This window comes from Acomys russatus, chromosome 14 (assembly GCF_903995435.1).
Source record: "Acomys russatus chromosome 14, mAcoRus1.1, whole genome shotgun sequence".
Taxonomy (NCBI): Eukaryota; Metazoa; Chordata; class Mammalia; order Rodentia; family Muridae; genus Acomys; species Acomys russatus.
Window position 1 is genome coordinate 57,713,340 of NC_067150.1, and position 22,965 is coordinate 57,736,304.

General features: G+C 43.5%; 1 protein-coding gene across 1 annotated transcript in view; it reads left to right on the top strand.

The window, feature by feature from the left end:
• The window catches only part of Herc1 (HECT and RLD domain containing E3 ubiquitin protein ligase family member 1), a 161,019-nt gene that overhangs the window by 132,150 nt on the left and 5,904 nt on the right, over positions 1-22,965 (top strand). Inside the window, exons 59-75 of the mRNA XM_051156694.1 lie at positions 114-215; positions 1,222-1,395; positions 2,166-2,459; positions 3,728-3,793; positions 3,966-4,091; positions 5,727-5,865; positions 8,527-8,708; positions 9,375-9,530; positions 10,376-10,498; positions 11,538-11,640; positions 13,803-13,972; positions 16,084-16,222; positions 18,921-19,090; positions 20,182-20,351; positions 20,549-20,714; positions 21,587-21,663; positions 22,706-22,958. Of these exons, the coding sequence (XP_051012651.1) occupies positions 114-215; positions 1,222-1,395; positions 2,166-2,459; positions 3,728-3,793; positions 3,966-4,091; positions 5,727-5,865; positions 8,527-8,708; positions 9,375-9,530; positions 10,376-10,498; positions 11,538-11,640; positions 13,803-13,972; positions 16,084-16,222; positions 18,921-19,090; positions 20,182-20,351; positions 20,549-20,714; positions 21,587-21,663; positions 22,706-22,958 (2,610 nt within the window). The remainder of the gene's footprint in view (positions 1-113; positions 216-1,221; positions 1,396-2,165; positions 2,460-3,727; positions 3,794-3,965; positions 4,092-5,726; positions 5,866-8,526; positions 8,709-9,374; positions 9,531-10,375; positions 10,499-11,537; positions 11,641-13,802; positions 13,973-16,083; positions 16,223-18,920; positions 19,091-20,181; positions 20,352-20,548; positions 20,715-21,586; positions 21,664-22,705; positions 22,959-22,965) is intronic.

A 22,965-nucleotide genomic window follows, 5' to 3' on the forward strand; every position in this document is an offset into this window, starting at 1 on the left:
CCAGCCCCTCAGTTATAATTTTTAATGTATATTTTGTGAATGTAAAGTAACAGATGTTTTGTCAACAGTGCCTAAAGTCAAGAAATGAGTTTGATAAATATGCTTCATTTTAGGATGGCTCTGTCCTGCAAACGGTTGTGATAGGCTCTGGAGCTATTCAGACCACAGTATGGATTCCAGAAGTTGGGGTAGCTGCCTGCTCAAATAGATCAAAGGTAACGCAGCATCAAACCATAGAGTATGAGCCTAGAGAAGTTTTAGAAATTACAGTCCAAGCCCCCCCACAGTACAGAGGAGTAACTGTTCAAGATAGTACAACTATTTAATGGTAGAAGGGATTCAGAACCTGGGGATGCCCATTTCTCTTTTCATACCCTTGCTGTTATACCTGGGCTTTGAATGCTTGGTGTTTTGTTTTGTTTGTTTCCATTGGAAGATACAGCCGATTCTGATTTTCTCACGTGATTTTTGACAGCACTAAACTATCTCAGAAAAACACTCTGTGGGGAAAAAAATTCTCAAAGATATTTAAGTATCCAAAATGTATCATGGCTTTGAAATTTAAGGTTCTAGCAAAGTGTTAGCCAGCCTGCTGTGAAGCAGTTCTGTTGTATGGTATCACCCCCACAGCAGCCTTCGTAGTCTTACAAATCAAAGCCAGTGTGCTGTTTAACTTGTGTTTTATGTGTTTAACTTGTGTTAAAAGAAGCTATAATCCTATGAGACTGGTCGTACTAAAAGTAGTAACAAAAACTAGCCAATCCTAGGATGTTTCTAAGATGAGCAATGTAGTGTGCAGCACCCTGAGCAGCACAGGTGGCCATTGAGCCTGTGGCAGTTCTGGGGCTTTACCCTGAGTTCCTGAGGAAACAGCTGTTTTATTTCTGCTACTGTCCCTGTAGTTATGGCAGACTTTCAAGGTGTACTGTGAGCTTTGTCTTACAAGTCCTATGAACTAACAGATAATTGACATTATTTTTAAATAAAATTTGTTAATGTGATTCACACTTTTTTATTATTTTCTATTCAGTTGTTTTACTTAGACAAAAATTAAGATGTTTTAAAAGTTCCATAGAAAACTTTTTTTTTTTTTTTTTTTTTTAAAGAAAAAGTACTCAATGCAATTACTGGAGAGAATTTCCCAGGTTGAATGGTGATGGCACCATTCTTAAACTTTTCCATAAATAAATCAGTCATATGGCATGTTTTACTTTCCACCAGGATGTTTTGGTTGTGAACTGTACAGCAGAATGGGCTTCTGCCAACCACGTTTTAGCAACCTGTAGGACAGCCCTGAAACAGCAGGGTGTTCTGGGATTAAACATGGCTCCCTGCATGAGAGCATTTCTGGAGCGGCTACCCATGATGCTTCAAGAGCAATATGCCTATGAGAAGGTACTGCGAGCCCCTGGCTCTCCTCACCCTGCTTGCTGCTTCAGGGTACTGCGTGCCCCTGGCTCTCCTCACCCTGCTTGGTGCTTTAGGGTCTGGGTCCCCTTCCACCCACCACCAGGGACATGAAGTTTGAGGGAAACAAGGGCAGCTATTTGGACAGAAAGGAAGTCACTTGAACCTAAGCAATTGTTCAGTTAATCTTAAACCCACTCTTTATTTTCACCGGAGTAAAATGAAACTATGACCCTAAAATTTGTAGTGTTGATACATTCTTACAGATGGTTTATTCACCCCATATCCCATTAATTCCACTGATGAATTTGCCTAGATTTAATTTCATGGTCTTTGTGACAGATTTGCTCTGCCATGATTAAAGACTGCCATAAAAGAGAAATTTGCCTTTGATGAGTACCTGGTAAAGGAAGAAATGTGAGAGGAGCCAGGTCTTTGTGATTTATCTATCTTGTTTATGATCAGAAAAAGAGTGTGCACGCCCACACCTGCTGTCTAATATGATCCTGTATTGGATTCTGGAACAAAAAGGCTTATCAGTGGCAAAAACCAAATTAAGGTTTGGCTAATGTTTTACCAGCAGCGTAAGTTTCTTAGTTTTGATTAACCATTTATGATTATTTAAGGTTTTAGATAGATAGACGTAGATATGATAGAGAAAATTGAAGAGTATACAGCACTCTCTGTTCTGTAAGCTTTCATAACATAGTAAGTTTACTCAGAATATCTGACACCGGCATTCTTTTGTTTTTTCTTAGCCTCATGTGGTTTGTGGCGACCAACTTGTTCACAGCCCCTACATGCAATGTCTGGCTTCCCTTGCTGTGGGCCTTCATCTGGATCAGCTGCTGTGTAACCCTCCAGTGCCACCACACCATCAGAACTGCCTCCCTGACCCTGCGTCCTGGAATCCAAATGAGTGGGCCTGGTTAGAGTGCTTCTCAACCACCATCAAGGCTGCAGAAGCCCTGACCAACGGAGCCCAGTTTCCAGAGTCATTTACTGTCCCAGACCTAGAGCCTGTTCCCGAGGATGAGCTAGTACTCCTCATGGTAAGTGCAGTGTGAGCTGCTGTTACCTGTTTGGAGACTGTGTCATGGCTGCTTGGCACGACACAGTTCCTTTGCTGGCTTGACTAGCTAGTGACATGCCCTTAGATAAACTGAATACACTTTTATATGGTATGGCTGTTCAAGTCTCTAGTGACAGAGCCCTTCTGAATCACTGACTCCATACATATTTCCATACTTAACTGTTTTCTTCGTCTGTAGGTGCCTGTTAGGTGCCTTAATCGTACACATGTTCAGGTTTTTTTCCTGGTCATTTTGAGAGATGTATGCCGCATAGAGATTCTGACTCACTCCACACTTTAGACACGTTAGTAATCATCAAGTGAGAGTACAAAGGAGCATTGCGCGTGTGGTTTCCGCTTTACTGTATTTGAGTCTAGCTGTAGAAATGGTTATGAAGGTAAATGTCAGTGAAAGGGGGACAAGCACCTGACCTTAACTAAGGTTTATGTTTGCACACATTGGAACGTAAAAATGTAAGTACAACATAAAACAGATAACTGAATTGAGGAAAATTATCTGAGGAAAACATCATTTTTAATCAAGAAAATGTCTTCCATGGTGTTGTGAATGCTACACTCAGCACCCCTGCCTGACATGGACAGCTCAGCATGAGTTCAGTCCCCAGGGTCAGCACCACATGCAAGTATTAGAATAGAGAGCAGTGAAATAAAGTATAAAAGAAGAGAACAGAGTATAGCAGGTCTTCTTGAGTCCCATTTGGCCCTGATATCATCTTATAGATATGGAAACTGAAGCCTTGACAAGACCTACCCACTAAACTGACAACGAATCTAGGGAGGCAGTAGGTTTTATACATGGCCTTATGCCCACAGATGCTCAGTAAACATGAATGGTAGCTTTGAACCTAGGCTACCGTGGTAGCCAAAGTGTGTGTGATAAAAGTAAATATTAGAATACGAAAAGCAATTTTGAAATTGCTGTGACTTTGGGCTTGCTGGATGGTAAGGCAAATGCCTGTGTCCCCATGCAAGAGAATTTTGAGCCCAAGAGTTTGAAACTAGCCGACATGAGCAACATAGTGAGTCCCTGTTTTTCTTTTTTTTTTTCTTTTTTTCTTTTTTTTTTTTTTTTTTGTTTTTTTTTTTTAAACAAAAAACAAAGTAAGAACAACTCCTCTTGACTTCTCATAGTATCACCATGTTCCTTAGAAAGGAACTGTTAACACTAAAGGAGCAGGCAAGCACTGACAAAGCACCATTAGTTCTGATGTGTGCTCTGTCTTACAGGATAACAGCAAGTGGATCAATGGCATGGATGAACAAATTATGTCATGGGCAACTTCTAGACCCGAGGTCAGTAAAGATGAGATTGCTATGTGGTGGGTTTCAGTCATTCTTTCGATTGTAAATGCATGTGTTTCTGTGTCCTTCTGTTTCCTGTAGAGGTTGTCACATGCTTGTGCTCAGTATATATTTGTTTGAGCAACTGGATAAACTTAACTTTAGGTGCCTGTGGGTTTTCTAGGACTGGCACCTGGGAGGTAAATGTGATGTCTACTTATGGGGTGCGGGCAGACATGGACAGCTGGCCGAAGCTGGAAGAAACGTGATGGTACCAGCTACAGCACCTTCATTCTCACAGGCCCAACAGGTAACTAGCAGATGAAGAGCCAAAAAAAAGTGGGAATTCATTTACTGTTGATAACTTATTTGAGGTTAAAGCTTGTCAGTTTTGTAGTTTATTGTGGTGAATCATGAGAGAACCTCGTTTTATATGTGGCCTCCTGAAAGAAAGATAAACCTGTTTCCCAAGTGTGGGATAGTGAACTGTCTTGTGAGAGAACAGGTGAGGTTAATCCACTAAAAGACCAACCACCTCCTGCGGGAACTTGATTGCTGCCATCTGAAAAGAGCCCACGAACAGACTCTGGGAAGATATATATAAATGAGCCCAGAACCGGAGGCGGGGCTCTTGGGAGACTTCGGATAGTTTTGGCTGTTCATTGCTCCACTTCGAGACGTTCTTAGAGAGAACCACTTGAGCGAAGGCTTCAGGGCTCCAGCTCCTGCTGAGGTTCAGGGTTCTGGTTACTCTAGGTTCCAGCAAAAGAAATCCCACTGAGTATACCAGGAAAATCGTTCCTTGGAACTGATATCCTTACGGTTTTGTTATTGTGCTTTAATCCTCTTTTCCTATTGTTTTGGCTGGTCGGGTTATAAGTGACGTACACTTCGTTAATAAGTTGTAATAAAATATATTGGTTTAAAAAATTAGGCTACAGCCTCCAAATGAAAGCTTGCTAAGATTTTATTGTACTTAAAACATTTTATTAAGAAGTTAAAGAAAGAAAGAAAAAAAAAAAAAAGCCAGGCATGATGGCGCAAGCCTGTAATCCCAGCACTCGGGAGGCAGGTGCAGGCAGATCACTGAGTTCGAGGCCAGCCTGAGTCTACAAAGTGAGTCCAGGGCAGCCCAATATAACACAGAAAAACCCTGTCTCAAAAAACTAAACAAAAGAAGAAGAAGACGAAGACGAAGACGAAGACGAAGACGAAGAAGAAGAAGAAGAAGAAGAAGAAGAAGAAGAAGTAGTTGTTTCTAAAATTTCTTGCTTCCAGATATAGTGAATTAATACCATAATGTATTAGGCCAGTGCAGAGTAAATTTCTGGAAGCTGAGCTAATCTTAATCACTGTTCTCTTTCAAGCCATGAACTACCTGATATCTTTAGCCAGACTTTATTTATACCCCTCCCTTCATCTAGTGGGCTGGTCCTGTATTCCCAAACCATCCCGGAGGCCTTTCTTCACTTTAGTTCTCTCCTACCTAAGCTGTTTCAGGGTTCACTGCTTTTCCCTGCGTGTCCCCTCGAGCTTCTGCCTCCTTGTACACCTGGCTTTAATAATTCCTCCTTGCCTTTTCTCTTTCTTCTCTTATCTATGTTGTTGTTTAACTGTGCAGTTAGCTGGAATCTCATGGTTCTCAACTATTTCAGTCAGATGGGCCTCATATGTACCTTGATTGTTATCAGAAGTATAGTACTCAAAGGTTCTAGGGAGGCCACAGTTAGGCCAGTTTTTCTGCCTTGGTGCAAAGGATAAAAGAACTGGTAGAGATATCCTCCAGTGCATGGGATCACCTCAGATGTCTGGGTGCTAGAGATGAGCAATCAGGGTAATGGAGATAAGGTTTTATTCTTAGATAACTTCATGCATGTACACAATATATCTCGATCATGTATGATCCAAATAAGGATAATATGTTTAATTCTGTGTTTTATACTAGGTTATATGTGGTCAGAACTGTACCTTTGTCATCCAGGCCAATGGCACAGTGTTGGCTTGTGGGGAAGGAAGTTATGGAAGATTAGGGCAAGGAAATTCAGATGACCTTCATGTGCTGACTGTTATCTCAGCCCTGCAAGGTGAGACTGCCCTGGACTTAAAATGGTTAGAAATGGCTGACTGCAGGAGTGTGTGCATCTACTGGAACTCTTCCCAACTTGGCAAACTCATGGGGGTTTGCTTATGATTAGGTTCTAGTTAGGTAATGTGTACAGCCTTAATTTCCATGTTTTAAGCTATTTCACAAGTAGGAGTGCTAAAAACTGGCAGCGTGTGCACACACACACACACACACACACACACACACACACACACATACGCATGCATGTGGCAATTACCTAATTACAGTTGGTTTATAATTTTAAAACATTTTGTTTTCCTTGGATCTCAAATATATGTGTGTGTGTGTGTTTCATTAACATAAAAAACAGTTCACACACTTGATTTTTGACAAAGAAGCCAAATCCATATAATGGAAAAAAGATAGCATCTTCAACAAATGGTGTAGGTCTAACTGGATGTCTACATGTAGAAAAATGCAAATGTGTCCATATTTATCATCCTGCACAAAACTATAGTCCAAGTGGATTAAAAATCTCAACATAAAACTAACTCTGTTAGAAGAAAAAGTGGGGAAGATCCTTGAACTCATTGGCACAGGAGACAACTTCCTGAACAGAACGCCAATAGCTCAGGCTCTAAGAGCAACAATTAATAAATGGGACCTCATCAAACTGAAAAACTTCTGTAAGGCAAAGGACACTGTCAACAGAAGGAAACGACAGCCTACAGACTGAGGGAGGATCTTCACCAACCCTATATTCGACAGTGGGCTAATATCCAAAATATATAAAGAACTCAGGAAATTAAATACCACCAAACCAAGTAATATAATTAAAAAAAAGAGCTAAACAGAGAATTTTCAACAGAGGAACATCAAATCGCTAAGAAACGCCTAAAGAAATGCTCAGTGCCCTTAGTTATCAGGGAAATGCAAATCAAAACAACTCTGAGGTTCCATCTTACACCCATCAGAATGGTTAAGATCAAAATTTCAAGTGATAGCACATGCTGGCGAGGATGTGGAGAGAGCTGAACACTCCTCCATTGCTGGTGGGAGTGCAATCTTGTATACTGGAAAGATGCTCCACCATACAACAAGGACACTTGCTCAGCTATGTTCATAGCAGCTTTATTCGTAATAGCCAGAATCTGGAAACAACCTAGATGTCCCTCAACCAAAGAATGGATTTTAAAAAAAACTGTGGTACATTTACATAATGGAATATTACTAAGCTATGAAAAACAAGGAAATCTTGAAGTTTGCCGGCAAATTGACGGAACTAGAAAACAATCACCCTGAGTAAGGTAACCCAGACCCAGAAAGACTCATGGTATATACTCACTTATAATTGAATATTAGCCCAACATTGATGTCCTCTGAGAGACCTCACCCAGTGTGGGATCCAGACAGATGTTGGGACTCCCTGCTGGACTCAGAGTGGAGCACCGAGAAGGATATGGAAGCATGAGGTGGGGGCAGGAGGGTGGAATGGAGCCCTATAAGGAGACCATCAAGACTGGATCTGGACCCAGGGGGGCCGTCTGCACAAACTGCTGCACCAACCAAGGACAATGCATGCATTAAACCTAGACTCCCTGTTCAGATCTAGCCAGTGGACAGCTCATTCTCCATGGTTGTGGGGAGTGGGGACTGCCTCTGACATGAACTGTGTGGCCCCAATTTGATCACTTCCCCTTCGTGGGGAAACCAGGCAGGCACAGGGAGGAAGAGGAAGCAGGCTATCCAGTTGAGACCTGACAAGCTGTGGTCATATGGTGGGGGAGGAGGTCCCTTTCTGTCAGAGGTCTAGGGGAGGGGAACAGGGTGGAAGAGGGAGGGGAGGGTAGGAATGGGAAGATACAAGAGAGGGGATAACAATCGGGATGTAATATAATAAATTATAAACAAAAACAGTTCACATGAAAATCTCCAGCTGTGTTAGAGAGTTTAAAGGGCATCTCTGTCAGAGATCTGTGTCACTTGAGACAGAATGCCACGAGAAAAACTGCTACAGGGTCTCATGAATCCCAAAGCTTACAAAAAGGAATATCCAACCTTTGTTGTGACATGATGTCACCTGCAAATAGGCCACAGCCCTAGCTATCTAGGATGTATTTGGCCTACAGGCTGTAAGGTGAGCGTGCTTGTTCATGGAGAACACAGAGGAGTCTTTAAATAAATGCGTTTACTTATGGCTTGGCTGTGAGATCACAAGAGATTCCTATAGAACTGGGTGGTTGAGTGCTGGAGTGTGGATGGAAACACAGGCAGGATTCCTACTTGTTTGTTCTAGTCCGTGGCTTTGGAATCTTGCCATAACCACTATACCACTTTGCAACTAAATCTTTTGCAACCGTAGAAAATGGGAATATTGGTGTCTGCCACTAGATCCGTGTGAAAGGAGAAATAAGACAGTCCTGATACAGAGTGTAAGACTGGCTCGAGTGTCACGTTAGTGCTGTAACGGCTGCTCTTGTCCTCCCTCCTCTGTGTCGTTTTTTGTGTGGCTGCTCTCAGATATGCCAGGTTGTTTCTAAATTTGATTTAAAGTTTTAAAAAGTTTGTTATTCCATAGTACCATGTTGGTGCTTTTCAAATCTGAGGCCACCCTATAGCAGCCACAAGAGAGACAATTTACCATTTGATAGATTTTTATGTTTTTTTTTCTATCTTCTAGGCTTTGTGGTGACCCAGCTGGTGACTTCCTGTGGCTCTGATGGGCACTCAATGGCCCTGACAGAAAGCGGTGAAGTCTTTAGCTGGGGAGATGGGGACTATGGCAAACTTGGCCACGGGAACAGCGACAGACAGCGGCGGCCAAGGCAGATTGAGGCTTTACAAGGAGAAGAAGTGGTGCAGGTCAGGCACAGAATGGAAAAACTTGCCTTTGATCGTAAATAGAGTCATTAAATAGCACTCTGAAGTCCAGCTTAGCTAGCAGGAATAGTATAAAAACAGATTCCATGTGCAGTAAAAGACATCCACTATTTTTGGTTATATAGGTTCATTCCTGAGCTTTTCAGAAATTAAGTAAATTTTAATATTAGAATGGATGTAACTTTCCCAGGCCAGCAGACTTGGTCCAGGATAGGATGCTGCAGGCCCTTAGAAAAGACACCAAAGGATTAGGTCCTACCACACAGTTCTTGGTAGCAACGGGGCAAATTTTGATTTAACCCCATCCATTTTGTTGCAAAGGGATATGCGTGTCTGTCAGATCAGCTAGTGATCTTAGATAATATTGTAAAATCATATATCACTCTAGAGTTTACTGTAAAATTTTCACTCATTTATTTCCTTTAGTCTAGGTCAGTATACACAGCCAAAAAGAATAATGAGAGTTATTCCTGGATCTACTTGGTTTTTCTGACGTGCTGAGGCAGATCAGGAGGGCTGTGTGGCCAGGTAGACTACCTGGCCTTCACTTGTCATCCAGTCATATTGCTACATTCATAACCAAAAGTTGACTGGCTTCCCTCCTCATCTTTCTTCTCACAACACGTTTTCCCTTTGATTCTGTCGTAGATGTCTTGTGGCTTCAAGCATTCGGCAGTGGTAACGTCAGATGGCAAACTCTTCACCTTTGGGAATGGTGACTATGGTCGTCTGGGTCTTGGAAACACCTCTAACAAGAAGCTTCCGGAGAGAGTGACTGCACTGGAGGGATATCAGATTGGACAGGCATGGCATAATCAGTACAGTGCTCTCACTGGGAGTGGCTTCGTATGGCTTCTGTCTGCACTTAGATATTCCTCTGCCAGTCAGAAAGACCAGACTCTCTAGTTGCATTTAACCTCTGTACTTTGTGTTTGACATACTTTATAATTTTTCATGACTTGTTCCCCAGTGTGAAAAATTCACATTTTTGGCCCCTAGTTTTTGGATGTGACTGTCTAAAAAACGCCATCCATAAAGTGTTTCCATAAAACAATAACTTGCCATATAGTGTTAAGTGCTGGGTGTGGTGGCACACAGCATTTGAAAGGGTGAAGCAGGAAGATCAAGAGTTCACGCCTAGCCTAGGTTGTATATCAGGACCTCACCTCAAGCCAGCAGCCAGCAGCAGCAGCAACACAAAGCTGCCTTTATTCAGTACAACCTTGTTGTTGCTCCTGCGTGGCAGTGTGGAGTCGGATAGCTGAATTCTCTTTCTGTGTATGAAAACATTGAAAGTGTTTCTCAGTGATGGGTAAGATGCCTTGACTTTTCCTATGTCATCGCTGAGACAGCCTCCATAGTGAATGAGTATTTCTGAGTTACATGTACTTTTTTCCTGCCTTTTCTACTTCTATGTTCTTAGTTAGCTACAGGTGCTTGAAGGATTTTACTTTAAGGAAAATAATTATTTAGGGGCCTTGGTAATTGTAGTTAATGTGTTCAGATTGACATTTGGAGCAGTTAGCAAAACCAGTAGCACTCTTGGGAGACAACACATGACAATTTTCAGTCTAGAGGAGAAAAAAGTTAGGAAACAGTTTGTGTTCAGTGAGACGATCTGCGCGCTGAGTGCTCTGTCGGTTCTCCAGGTGGCCTGTGGCCTGAACCACACCTTGGCAGTGTCGGCAGACGGCTCCGTGGTGTGGGCGTTTGGAGATGGAGACTATGGAAAACTGGGCTTAGGAAATTCCACTGCGAAGTCTTCCCCTCAGGTCAGTTACTGCCTTGAATCTCAGTTTTACACAGGAGAACTTAGTCTTTGCTTATATCCGAACCTCTTTCACATTGGAAGTGCTTTAGCATAAAGACTTTTGTAATTCACAATGGGAATTTAAGGCCTTCAGCTGCTTATTCTCAAGTGTCCAGCATTCTAGATCTTGACTTTTAAATAAGCCATTACTAAGGCAAAATGGATGTAAACATTTCTCCAAGTAGAAGCCTGTCTCTGCACATAAGCAGAGTGTGTGACTTTGCCCCATGTAAAGGAGAGACAGGAACCTCCAGGGTCCTTAGGGAAGATTTTGACAACTCTGCCTTTAGCTACTCTTTCAGCTTATTACCATTAAATTGGGCATCTTCAGTGTGTGTGTGTGTGTGTGTGTAAAAGAAATGAGTACATATAAAATCAACTAGGAACTTTAATTCACATTTTAGGTTTCTTGGGTCTGCAGCTTGGTGTAGTTTTGTTACATGGTCTTTCCTTACATATCTAATAAAACAGCATGACATGATTTACAACTTCGGTTTCAACTTGTTACCATATATAGTCTGTGACATGTTAATAGTTGCTTTGATGAATATTCAAATAGGAGTACAGAGAAGCGGAAAACTTACTTTCTCTAGAATGTAGAAGGCAGTTGTTACTACCTGGGGTAGCTGAAGAAAAGCACACTGACAGGAAGCTGCATTGTGGTCCACAAGTCTTGAAATGTTCTTTAAAAGGCCATGGTTTTCTTTTCATTTCTGTTAACTCTGTGGAATGCTTCCACTTCACATGAGTTCCTGAAAATGTTAGCCAGACTTTCTCAGCCTCAGCACTTTCTCCCACACACTCAATTTCCACCCAGAGCAACAAGAGAAAATAATCTTTAGGAATATAATTTGAGTAAAACAAATCAGTGACAATTGGCCTCTCTATTGGAGATAATACTTGATATTAAAGATGCCAATAGGAGAGTTCAAGTGGTTTTTGCTTGTTTGTTTGTTTGTTTGTTTCCCTCTGAGCATACGCTTTATACTTTTATTTCACAGAAAGTTGATGTTCTTTGTGGAATTGGAATTAAAAAGGTTGCTTGTGGAACTCAGTTTTCTGTGGCTTTGACCAAGGATGGTCATGTGTACACTTTTGGCCAAGGTAAGGTATCTTCTAGCCTACATTACATTCTATATGTGCATATTATAAGACATTTGTCTTCTGGGTTTATAGACAGTTCTCGTGAGTGGTGTTTACCATGTGACTCTTGTTTATTTGCGACTTCCTGCATCCATTTTATGAATTTTGTTTCAAGGACAACCTTGCCTCCGTTAAGTCTCATGTGAGAGCTTCACTCTTGCTAGAAGAACCCCTGCCCAGAGCTTTCTCTCCTCTCTGCTGCAGTCGAGCTATAGAGACTGAGGGTGGGGGAGGCTGGAGGCCAGACGAGGTAAGCTGGGACTGGAGGCTCTAGTCTTGGAGAACACTGAGTGCTTGAGTAAGGAATGAGCTGGCTCAGGGGGAAAAGAGGTTAGCTGTAGTCATTGTTTGCCTTTTCTTCAGTAGGACAAAATAACTTACACAATGGAAGAAAGATTGTTTTGTTTCATGGACTCAGAAGTTTTAGTCTTTAATAATTTTTTAGTTCTGTCACTTCTGGGTTCATGAAGAAACAGATTCTCTTGGTTGAAGAGAATGGCCGAACAAAGCCGTTCACCTCATGGTAGATACAAGACAGAGAAAAAGGCAAGATGCATCCTTTACACACATTCCTTCAGGCTGACAAGATGGCTCCATGTGTAAAGACACTTGCTGCCAAATGTGAGATCTGAGTTCTCTCCTAGAATTCCCATAATGGGAAAAGGAAAAATTGTCCCCCGATCTTTGCATACATAGTATGGCATGTATCTGTTCACACACAGGAGGAGGAGGAGGAGGAAGAGGAGCAAATAAAGAAGGGGCTGGAAAGACGAGTCAATGGTTAATAGTACTTGTTGCTTTTACAGAGGGCCGGCTTTGGTTCCAAGCACACATGGTTCACAGCCATCTCTAACTCTAACTCCAGGGGACTCAACACTTTCCTCTAGTCTCTGTGGGCACTAGGTATACATGTAGGCACTCACACATATATATATAAAATGAAAATAAATGCTATTTTTAAATGAATAAATGTAAGCAAGCTGGGCAGTGGTAGCGCACGCCTTTAATCCCAGAACTGTGAGTTCAATGCCAGTCTGGTCTACAAAGAGAGTTCGGGACAGCCAAGGCTACACAGAGAAACCCTGTCTCAAAAATAAAATAAAATAAAATAAATTAAAATAAAAGTAAGAAGAAGAAAGATACACCTCCAGTTCCCACCCCCTAGTAACCATTCAGCTGTGGAAGAATCCATTGATGAAGTTAGCATCCTCTTAGTAGCACTGTGAGTTTGAGACCACAGCTTCAACACATGAGCTTTGGGACCATTTTATGTCCAGATCATAACCGCCATACAGGGCCTTCTGTTCTAGATATATGTATGGAGATGTGCAGCAGGCTATTGGCAGTGTGTATCTGGGACTCCAGAGGGGTTGGGTATTCAGATCCAAGTTAGGACATTATAGTGTTAGTAGGTAGAACTTTAGTCATTTGATTTAAGCCCAGAAAATACGTAGAGTGAAGTAGAGTTATAGGAGATGTCAGGGCAGCTGATTTTGAATAGAGTATTGGTGAGAGTAGTGAAGAGTCTCGAGGGGGCTAGGGAGCTCAGGTGTGTGTCATTCCCCATGGGCCAGAGTCTGAAGGCCACTGCAGCAAGCAAGCAGGAGCTGACTCAGTTTTGAGGAACAGTTTTAGGGCAGCTGTGCAAGTAGAAGTCAGATGGCAGATGCTATGCCTACTGGCCTAGAGGATGTTGAGCAGCAGTGGTTTAAGAGAGAGGTGGGGTACAAATTTGAGGCTAAGACAGGTTGAATAGCATCTTTTTTAAGAACACAAGAAACTTGAATGCTTGTTGACCATGTGCCAGTCCTTTTAATATGAGTATTGAAAAGCCTATTGGCTTGAAATACTGGCTTCAGTTTTAATTTACTTTATAAATAAAAAGATTAACATTTCATACAAGAATAGCCTCTTTTGTGCTTCTTAAATCAAATGACTAAAGTTCTACCTACTAACACTATGTCACTTTTTACTTAAAAGTCTGGAATGTTTTGCCGGAAACGCAGGTTTTGCCCCAATGAGTTATGTACATCACTGTCATTCTAACACAGAAAGTTAATGGCCTGTTACAGAACACAGACTTCAGGGTGCCATCCATAACACTTCCTCTTGCTGTCCTTCAGACCGCTTGATAGGCTTGCCTGAGGGCCGTGCCCGAAATCACAATCGACCCCAACAAATCCCTGTCCTTGCTGGGGTGGTCATTGAAGATGTGGCCGTTGGAGCTGAGCACACACTTGCTTTGGCATCAACTGGAGATGTTTATGCCTGGGGAAGCAACTCAGAAGGGCAGGTAAATGTCATGTTTGCTGCTCTTACATGCTTTGGAAATACAACAGTGCTGCTTATTTGCAAGATTCTCTTTATATTTTATAATATTTGTATCCAAGCCAGGTGTGGTGGCCCACGCCTTTAATCCCAGCACTCAGGAGGCAGAGGCAAGACCTCTGTGAGTTCAAGGCCAGCCTGGTCTACAGAGCTAGTTCCAGAACAGCCAAACCCTGTCTCAAACAAACAAACCAATAAACAAATGGTGGTGTGGTGGTGGTGGTGGTGGTGTGGTGGTGGTGGTATCCAGAGATCCTTTGCTTGTATAGGAAGTCATGTTATCCCAGTAGTCCCAGGAGTAAAGGCAGGAATGGAAGGGAAGAGAATGTGAGAAGACTGCAGGTCTGAGTGCTTAGCCCTTCTACAAGTCTGTGTATGGAAGAGAAAGGCTTTGGTAGGAGATGTCCGAGATAGATACTTTTACAGTGTTTTTTAACTACAGGCAGAGCCGTCCTAACCTCCTCCCATGATCTCGGATCTGATTGCCATAGAATCAGAAGCCCTGATGGTCAAGATCTGTTACTCACAGCAGCCTCGCAGTTGTCCTGACTGGCAGACCGGGAGGTCGTCTGTCATTGTGCTTTCAGGAATCTTGACGAGACGACAGCCTTGTAGTTGTCCTGACTGCACTGGCAGACCGGGACGTCGTCTGACATTGTGCTTTCAGGAATCTTGACGTGACGACAGCCTCGTAGTTGTCCTGACTGCACTGGCAGACCGGGACGTTGTCTGTCATTGTGCTTTCAGGAATCTTGACGTGACGACAGCCTCGCAGTTGTCCTGACTGCACTGGCAGACCGGGACGTTGTCTGTCATTGTGCTTTCAGGAATCTTGATGAGACGACAGCCTCGTAGTTGTCCTGACTGCACTGGCAGACCGGGACGTTGTCTGTCATTGTGCTTTCAGGAATCTTGACGAGACGACAGCCTTGTAGTTGTCCTGACTGCACTGGCAGACCGGGACGTCGTCTGACATTGTGCTTTCAGGAATCTTGACGTGACGACAGCCTCGTAGTTGTCCTGACTGCACTGGCAGACCGGGACGTTGTCTGTCATTGTGCTTTCAGGAATCTTGACGTGACGACAGCCTCGCAGTTGTCCTGACTGCACTGGCAGACCGGGACGTTGTCTGTCATTGTGCTTTCAGGAATCTTGATGAGACGACAGCCTCGCAGTTGTCCTGACTGCACTGGCAGACCGGGACGTCGTCTGACATTGTGCTTTCAGGAATCTTGATGAGACGACAGCCTCGTAGTTGTCCTGACTGCACTGCCAGACCGGGAGGTTGTCTGTCATTGTGCTTTCAGGAATCTTGACGAGACGACAGCCTTGTAGTTGTCCTGACTGGCAGACCGGGACGTTGTCTGTCATTGTGCTTTCAGGAATCTTGACGTGACGACAGCCTCGTAGTTGTCCTGACTGCACTGGCAGACCGGGACGTTGTCTGTCATTGTGCTTTCAGGAATCTTGACGAGACGACAGCCTTGTAGTTGTTCTGACTGCACTGGCAGACCGGGACGTTGTCTGTCATTGTGCTTTCAGGAATCTTGACGAGACAACAGCCTCGTAGTTGTCCTGACTGGCAGACCAGGAGGTTGTCTGTCATTGTGCTTTCAGGAATCTTGACGAGACGAGTATCAATGGCTGTGGGTAATTCCCGGGCTAGGCTTCGTTTGACAAGATCTTCCTTGACGTTGAACTCGTAGCTGCTGCTAAGAGCAGAGACCTGGACGCCATGTATAGTTTATGTCTGTGTATTGTTACCCAGAAACCAGTGTTTTAACTAGGAACTCTGTAGATCCTTCTGCTTTTACTTTCCAAGAACTCATAACCTTCCCAGAAGTGGGATCCGAGTGAGTATGTTAACCGGTTGTTAAGACTAATCTGTAAGTTTGGACTGGCCCTGCAGCCCCTTGTTGTTAGGAGACAGTCTAAAGGCCTGAGGACCACTGTGATAGAAAAAAAAAATTAGTATTTGTTTCATCACTAATGTTGGTATGTGACACAGATGTTAATAGATTTTATCAGCTTGACTTCTGTCTCTTCAGTCTCTGTGCATTTGTTGTCTATTCTCAGCTTGGCCTAGGCCACACCAACCATGTTCGAGAACCTACCCTGGTAACAGTTGTACAAGGGAAAAACATCCGTCAAATTTCAGCTGGCCGTTGCCACAGTGCTGCATGGACAGCCCCTCCTGTCCCACCAAGAGCTCCAGGTGAGAGGCAGACAAGCTGTGCTCCTCCAACTGCTCCTTCAGCAGTGCCTTGATGCACGTCACTTGCAGCTCTGACCAAATCCAGCATCTGTCTGAAACTGTCAAGGCTTCTGAGGCATTCTTCATGTTACAAAGCACCATAAATATATCAGGCGCTGCTCCTGCCGACTTCAGTGGATAGCAGACTCCTGAGCTCGCTCTTTCTCTTTCTCTAGTCCCAAAGAAATCAGCATGATTTTTAGGCAAGCAAAAATTAATTATGTTAGAGCATCTGCTAAGTATATTTTTATACAGATAAAAAGGTAATAAAATCCCAGCACTTGAGAGGCAGAGGCAAGGGGATCTGTATGAATTCTAGGCCAACCTCACCTACATAGTGTATTCCAGGACAGCTAGAACTGGTAGGGAAACCCTGTCTCAAAAAGGTGACACTTGTTTTGTAAGGCTTACTATTACAAAAATAAAAAGCTCCGAGGTGAGCCAGGTGGTGGTCGTGCAAGTCTTTAATCCCACTGCTCGGGAGGCAGAGGCAGGCAGATCTCTAAGTTTGAGGCCAGCCTGGTTTACAGAGCAAGTTCTAGGACAGCCAAGGCTACACAGAGAAACCCTGTATTGAAAAACTTAAGAGCTCTGAGGTATATTCCTTACTCCACAGCCATTTGAAATAAGATGTTTGTTCGGTGACTCAGTACAAGTCCTGTTACTGCCATTTGTTCCATTGTAAAATATGAATAGTGGCTGTTGTAGCTTTTAAAATATTTTAAAGATTAGAAAATCATTACAGTCATTAAAAAAAAAAAAAAGGACTTGAAAATATAAGGCAGGGCTGCGGATATAGCTTAGTGAAGTGCTTACCACACACACAAGCATAAGGACTTGTTTGAGCCCAAACAGCACATAAAAAAGCCAAATGTGTTGGCATATGTTTGTAATCCCAGTGCAGAGGCAGAGACAGGCAAACCCTGGGACTCACTGTCCAGCAAATCTGGCCTGGTCAGCAAGTTCCAGGCCAATGGAAGAAGACCCTGTCTCCAAAAGCAAGGTGGATGGTCATCCTGGGGAGTGGCCTCTGACTCACACATACATGCACACACACAAGCATATGCGTAATTGCCTCCCTTAATAAAGCCCTCTGATTGATTGCATCTTCTGTTCCCCTCAAATGTAGTCATATCCTTAATTGTGGCATTCTCTGTAGTTCCCACGTTTGCATTACTACTTTTCCAAGCCCTCATCCACTTCTAATTAGCCTCTGGTGTGTTATGTGCTAGGATCTCTGAAACATGTGTGGTTGAGTATTTCCTTAGAGTCCCCTTACCTCTACTTCATAGCAAGTCCTTGGGGAAGACTGCTCAGAGAGATGCTTTTCCTTTTTTTTTTTTTTTTAAGATTTATTTATTTATTATATATACAGTGCTCTGCCTATATATAAAACACCTGCAGGCCAGAAGAGGGTACCAGATCTCATCATAGATGGTTGCTGGAAATTGAACTTATGACCTTTGGAAGAGCAGGCAGTGCTCTTGCCTTTAGTGGCTGAGCCATCTCTCCAGCCCGAGATTATTTTCTTAAGGACTGACTGTCATGTGGATTTCCAACAAGCAGGCGATAAATACCTGGTCCTCATATGTACCATGCATTAAGATGAGATTGACAATTATTGAATAGGAAATGAAGAATTTACCCCCTGCCATAACTGGTTTTTTTTCTCCCTTTATTCAAATAAAAACAGTTCAAGAAGAAAAGACTAGGTTTCCTTTGCTGTTTGTTTGGGGCTTTTTTGTTTTAATTTTGCATGTATTTTGTTGTTGTTGTTGTTATATTGTTTTGGATTTTGAGATGGTCTCATGTAACCCAGGATGGCCTTAAACTTGCCATGTAGCTGAGGGTGGTCTTGAACTTCTGCAGGACTTATGAGCCTATACCACGGTTGCTTGCCTTATAATATTTGGTTTTGGTTTTTGTTTTTTTAAGTGTTTTTGGTTTTTTGAGACAGGATTTCTCTGTGTAGCTCTATCTTGGAGTTGCTCTGTAGACCAGGCTGGCCTTGAACTCACAGAGATCCTCCTTCTCCCTTTTCCCGGAGTGCTGGGATTAAAGGCGTGCGCCACCTCTCCTGGATGGTTTTGGTTTCTTTTTTGTTTGTTTGTTTTTAGGTTTTAAGGATCAGTACTGTACTAGTCAGTGTTTTATTGCTGTGAAGAGACACCATGATTAGACCATGGTATCTCTTATAAAAGAAAACATTTAACTGTGGCTTGAGGGTTAGTCCATTATCATGGCGGCACACAGGGAGACGTGGGTCTACATCTGGATCTGCAGCAGCTGGAAGAGAGAGACTCTGGCTTATTGAGATCTCAACGCCCACTCCCTGTGACACACTTTCTTCAGCAAGGCCACACCTATTAATCCTTTCAACAGTGCCACTCCCTGGTGACCAGGCATTCAAATCTATGAGCCCTTGGGGTTGTTCTCATTTACACCACAAGCACTAAAGCATCTACAAGCTAGGCTGAGTTAGTGGGTAGAAGAATAGGCGCCATGTAGAACAGCAATCGTAGCAAGTGTAGGGTGGCAGGCGCTGAGGCCGGGTGTCCACTCAGGGATTGTTTTATGCTCACTGTGTCCGAAAGTTTTCAAAATGCTCAAAATTGAAGCATTGTATTTTCCTTCACAAGTGCTTCTGTACTTTGGGCAGGTGTGTCAGTGCCTCTCCAGCTGGGTCTGCCTGATGCAGTGCCCCCGCAGTACGGGGCGCTGAGAGAGGTGAGCATCCACACGGTGCGGGCCAGGCTCCGGTTGCTTTACCACTTCTCTGACCTCATGTACTCGTCGTGGAGGCTGCTGAATCTCAGCCCCAACAACCAGGTAAAGTGCTGGATTGGGAAGTGGCACCCATGGTGGGCTTGCCAGGTCCCAGGGCCTCGCTGCCTTTGAAAAAAAAAGTCTCTCCTGGCTAATGTGTCTGATCTGTGACTCAAGAAGAACAGGGAAGTCAACAGTTGTAATTCCATCCTATTGCTGACTTGTGAACAAGTAGCTGAACAGAAAGTGTTTTGCGTTGTCTAAAATTGAAAGAACCATGGGTGCCTGAGCATGCCAAAGCTCCTGACCAGTCTAATATATGATGTTAAGTGGGTAGTGAGTGGCCAATTGGTAGGGGTCTTCCTAGCTTTAACAAGGCACCTGGGTTCCACCCATAGACCTGAAAAAAGATATGGGGGTGGGAGCGGGTAGGATATCTAAGTACTCAGTGCTGCTAGGATCATAGTTCACAGTGCCAAAGAGTCAGGTCAGCCTAGTTTAGGAAACTTCTTTCTCCTCACAAAGGAACATTCTCAATCTAGTAAAGGGAAGTTGGGGAAATAAGTAAATTTGGCTGATTTGTCTCTCTTTATAGAATAGTTCCACAATTTAAGAAGAAAATGAATGAGGTTAAGTAAGCATATCTGCCAAAATGTGTATCTGTTTGTAAAGCTCTCAGTTAGAAACCTTCAGAACACCAGTGATGAGAGAACAGAGCTGATTCCATGTCTTAGACGCAGGAAACAGACAGGCAGGAGGGTGCTCTGTTGCACTAGACTGTCAGCGAACTGGTTCTAGTTAAGTGGGAAAGAACTGGTACAAAGCCATGAGAAAAGGTAGCTGAGAAACATCTAACTAGTACATGTTCACACTGCTGAGAATGTATGTGTGCACACCCAGGCTGAAGGCCGTGCAGGGCGTCAGTGTGGTCACCGTGTGGATGGCGGTACACTCCGTCTGCACTTCTCCTCCTCTTTATTTCCTAAGCCTTAAAAAATAGTAACCACATTTTATCATTATTTTTTTAAGCTACTAATTGCGACTGATATTCAGACCTATGCTTTTAAAGGACATTTCAGTAAGAAATTATATCTAAAAGTACTATTTCTTCTAAGTCTTGTGTTATGCCATCTTTGATCTTATGTTGTCTACAGAACAGCACATCTCATTACAATGCTGGAACGTGGGGCATTGTACAGGGACAACTGCGGCCTCTGTTAGCTCCAAGAGTCTACACGCTCCCCATGGTACGCTCCATAGGGAAAACCATGGTTCAAGGCAAAAATTATGGGCCTCAGATTACTGTAAAGAGAATATCAACCAGGTAGGTCATGTGTGTTTCTTTAACTTGCTGTAATTGTTTAGAGTATTACTGCTAACGCATCTCTGTGTGACAGTGCTCACACTAGTCCCCATGCCTGTTTACTGATGAGAGGGTGTCACCAAGGCTCTCTGTGGAGCTCTGTGGAGGTGACGAGTTGTGTTATATTACTTCTGATGGGTTTTGTTGTTCTTGTTTAGAGGACGGAAGTGTAAGCCCATCTTCGTGCAAATAGCGAGGCAAGTGGTAAAGCTAAATGCATCAGACCTCCGTCTACCCTCCCGAGCTTGGAAGGTTAAGCTGGTTGGAGAAGGGGCTGATGATGCTGGAGGAGTGTTTGATGACACCATCACGGAGATGTGCCAGGTACCTGCAGGTGGCATCCCACTGAGCTCTGTTAATGGTGTTTTGATTATTGCCAGTGTTTGTCAGTCTGTGAGTCTTGCAGTTACGCTGCTAGTGCTTGTAGTGAATTATAGTGAGTTTGGGGAATGTTTTGCAGAAATACCTTAGCACCATCCACTGCCAGTTATGCTGCAGTAGAAGGAACAATGGTGACATGTGAATACTTCATGTAGGAGACAGATCCAGGACCACTGTGTGCTCTTGAGCTCAAGATGAATAGAAAAATGAGTGTTAAAGAGTGTCAACTGCGGCTGAGAGACACTGCAGCAGTTAGGAGCACCCAGGGCTCTTCCAGGCTAGGTTCTCAGTACCTACTCTCTGCTCTAGAGGATTCAGTGCCCTCATATTGCTCGTGCGAGGTGCACAGACAGAGTGCAGACAAACACCCATACAAGTACATACATTTGTTTTGGAGTTGAAACAATATTTTAAAAAAGAAAAAGAGAAATTAACTATAAATTTAAAAAAAGAAAGAAAGAAAGAAAATGAAAAAGAGTTTGGACCCATTATGATTTGGAAGCCACACTGGTAGCGTGCTTCAAGATTAGTGTTGGTCCTCCACTTTGCCTGAGTAACTCTCGGCTGTCACTGTCAAATCAGCTTGCAGTTTCAGCACAGCTGTTCATACCACACAGCTGCTCACCAGTGGCTCTTCTCATGCTGGCCTTTCATTCACAGGGAGGACTTCATGAGTTTAATAGCTAAGCTGTGGAGGTTGCTGAAGTATAGCACTATAAGCTCCCAAAATGCCCCCTTGCTAGTATTACCTTTAATGTCGCTGGTTTGTTCTCGATGCATTGGATTGCATCTCTCAGCAAAGCCCTCTCCTGCAGGAACTTGAGACTGGCATAGTTGACCTCCTCATCCCCTCTCCTAACGCCACCGCAGAAGTCGGTTACAATAGAGACAGGTAAGATGGGCGTGGTTCTCACACGTCTTAAAAATGACAGCCACCTGAGTGCTTCCTGCTTTCACTGCTCCACACGGGTCCCCACTGAATCTTCATTACTTCTTACTTTTTTCTAAGCATAGCTGGGAATGGTGGCACGTAACCAACCCCAGCACCTGGGAAGTAGAGGGAAGAGGATCATGAGTTGGACATTAGCCTGAGCTTCATAGCAAGGCTGTCTCTTAAAAAATAGAAACAAAATATGAGCTGCAGAGATGACTCAGTAAGTAAGAGCACTTGAAAACAAAATCCACAGCACATAAAACCTGAGTATGGCCACTTGTGCCTGGAAGCCCAGTGCTGGGACTAGAGACAGGCAGGTTCTGAGAGCTCAGTGGCTGGGACTAGAGACAGGCAGGTTCTGAGAGCTCAGTGGCTGGGACTAGAGACAGGCAGGTTCTGAGAGCTCAGTGGCTGGCTACCTTAGCCCAAAACAGGTGAGCTTCACATTTAGTGAGAGATCCAGTCTCAAGAAATAAAGTGGAAGTTACGTGTCAAGTGACTGATGCCTTTAATCGTAGCACTCGGGAGGCAGAGGCGGACTGATCTCTGTGAATCTAAAGCCAGGATTGTTTACATAGTGAATTTCAGGCCAGCCAGCACTAGTAGGCGCTGTCTCAGGAAAGTAAGGCAGGGAGCAATAGAGGACACTCAAGGGCCTCCTCTGCCTCCACACACTCATGAGCCCCGCACATGCACACACATATGCACATTCGCTCTCACACACACATGCTCATTCTCACATACGTACAAGCTTGGTGAATGGGCACATGTGAGCAGACTACCTAAGGAGCTAAAGTTGAGCATGGTGTGATGGTACATGCTTACAGTTCCAGCACCGGAAGCCAAATGAGGGCCAGTGGGATGTTTAGAGTTTAAATAGCCGAGCGTACTTAATGACTGCTGAATTCAATGGCACAGGTCTAATCTAATGCTCTAAGTGTGGGGAACTCATTTCTAATTGGAGAAATCTTTTGCTCAAAGACTTACTTTTCTTTCACAGGTTCCTTTTTAACCCCTCTGCCTGCCTTGATGAACATTTAATGCAGTTTAAGTTCTTGGGAATTTTAATGGGGGTTGCTATTCGTACAAAGAAACCTCTGGACCTTCACCTGGCCCCTCTAGTGTGGAAACAGTTGTGTTGTGTCCCGCTTACCCTGGAGGACCTGGAGGAAGTGGATCTGCTCTATGTGCAAACCCTTAACAGCATTCTTCACATTGAAGACAGTGGCATTACTGAAGAGACTTTCCATGAGGTAAGCC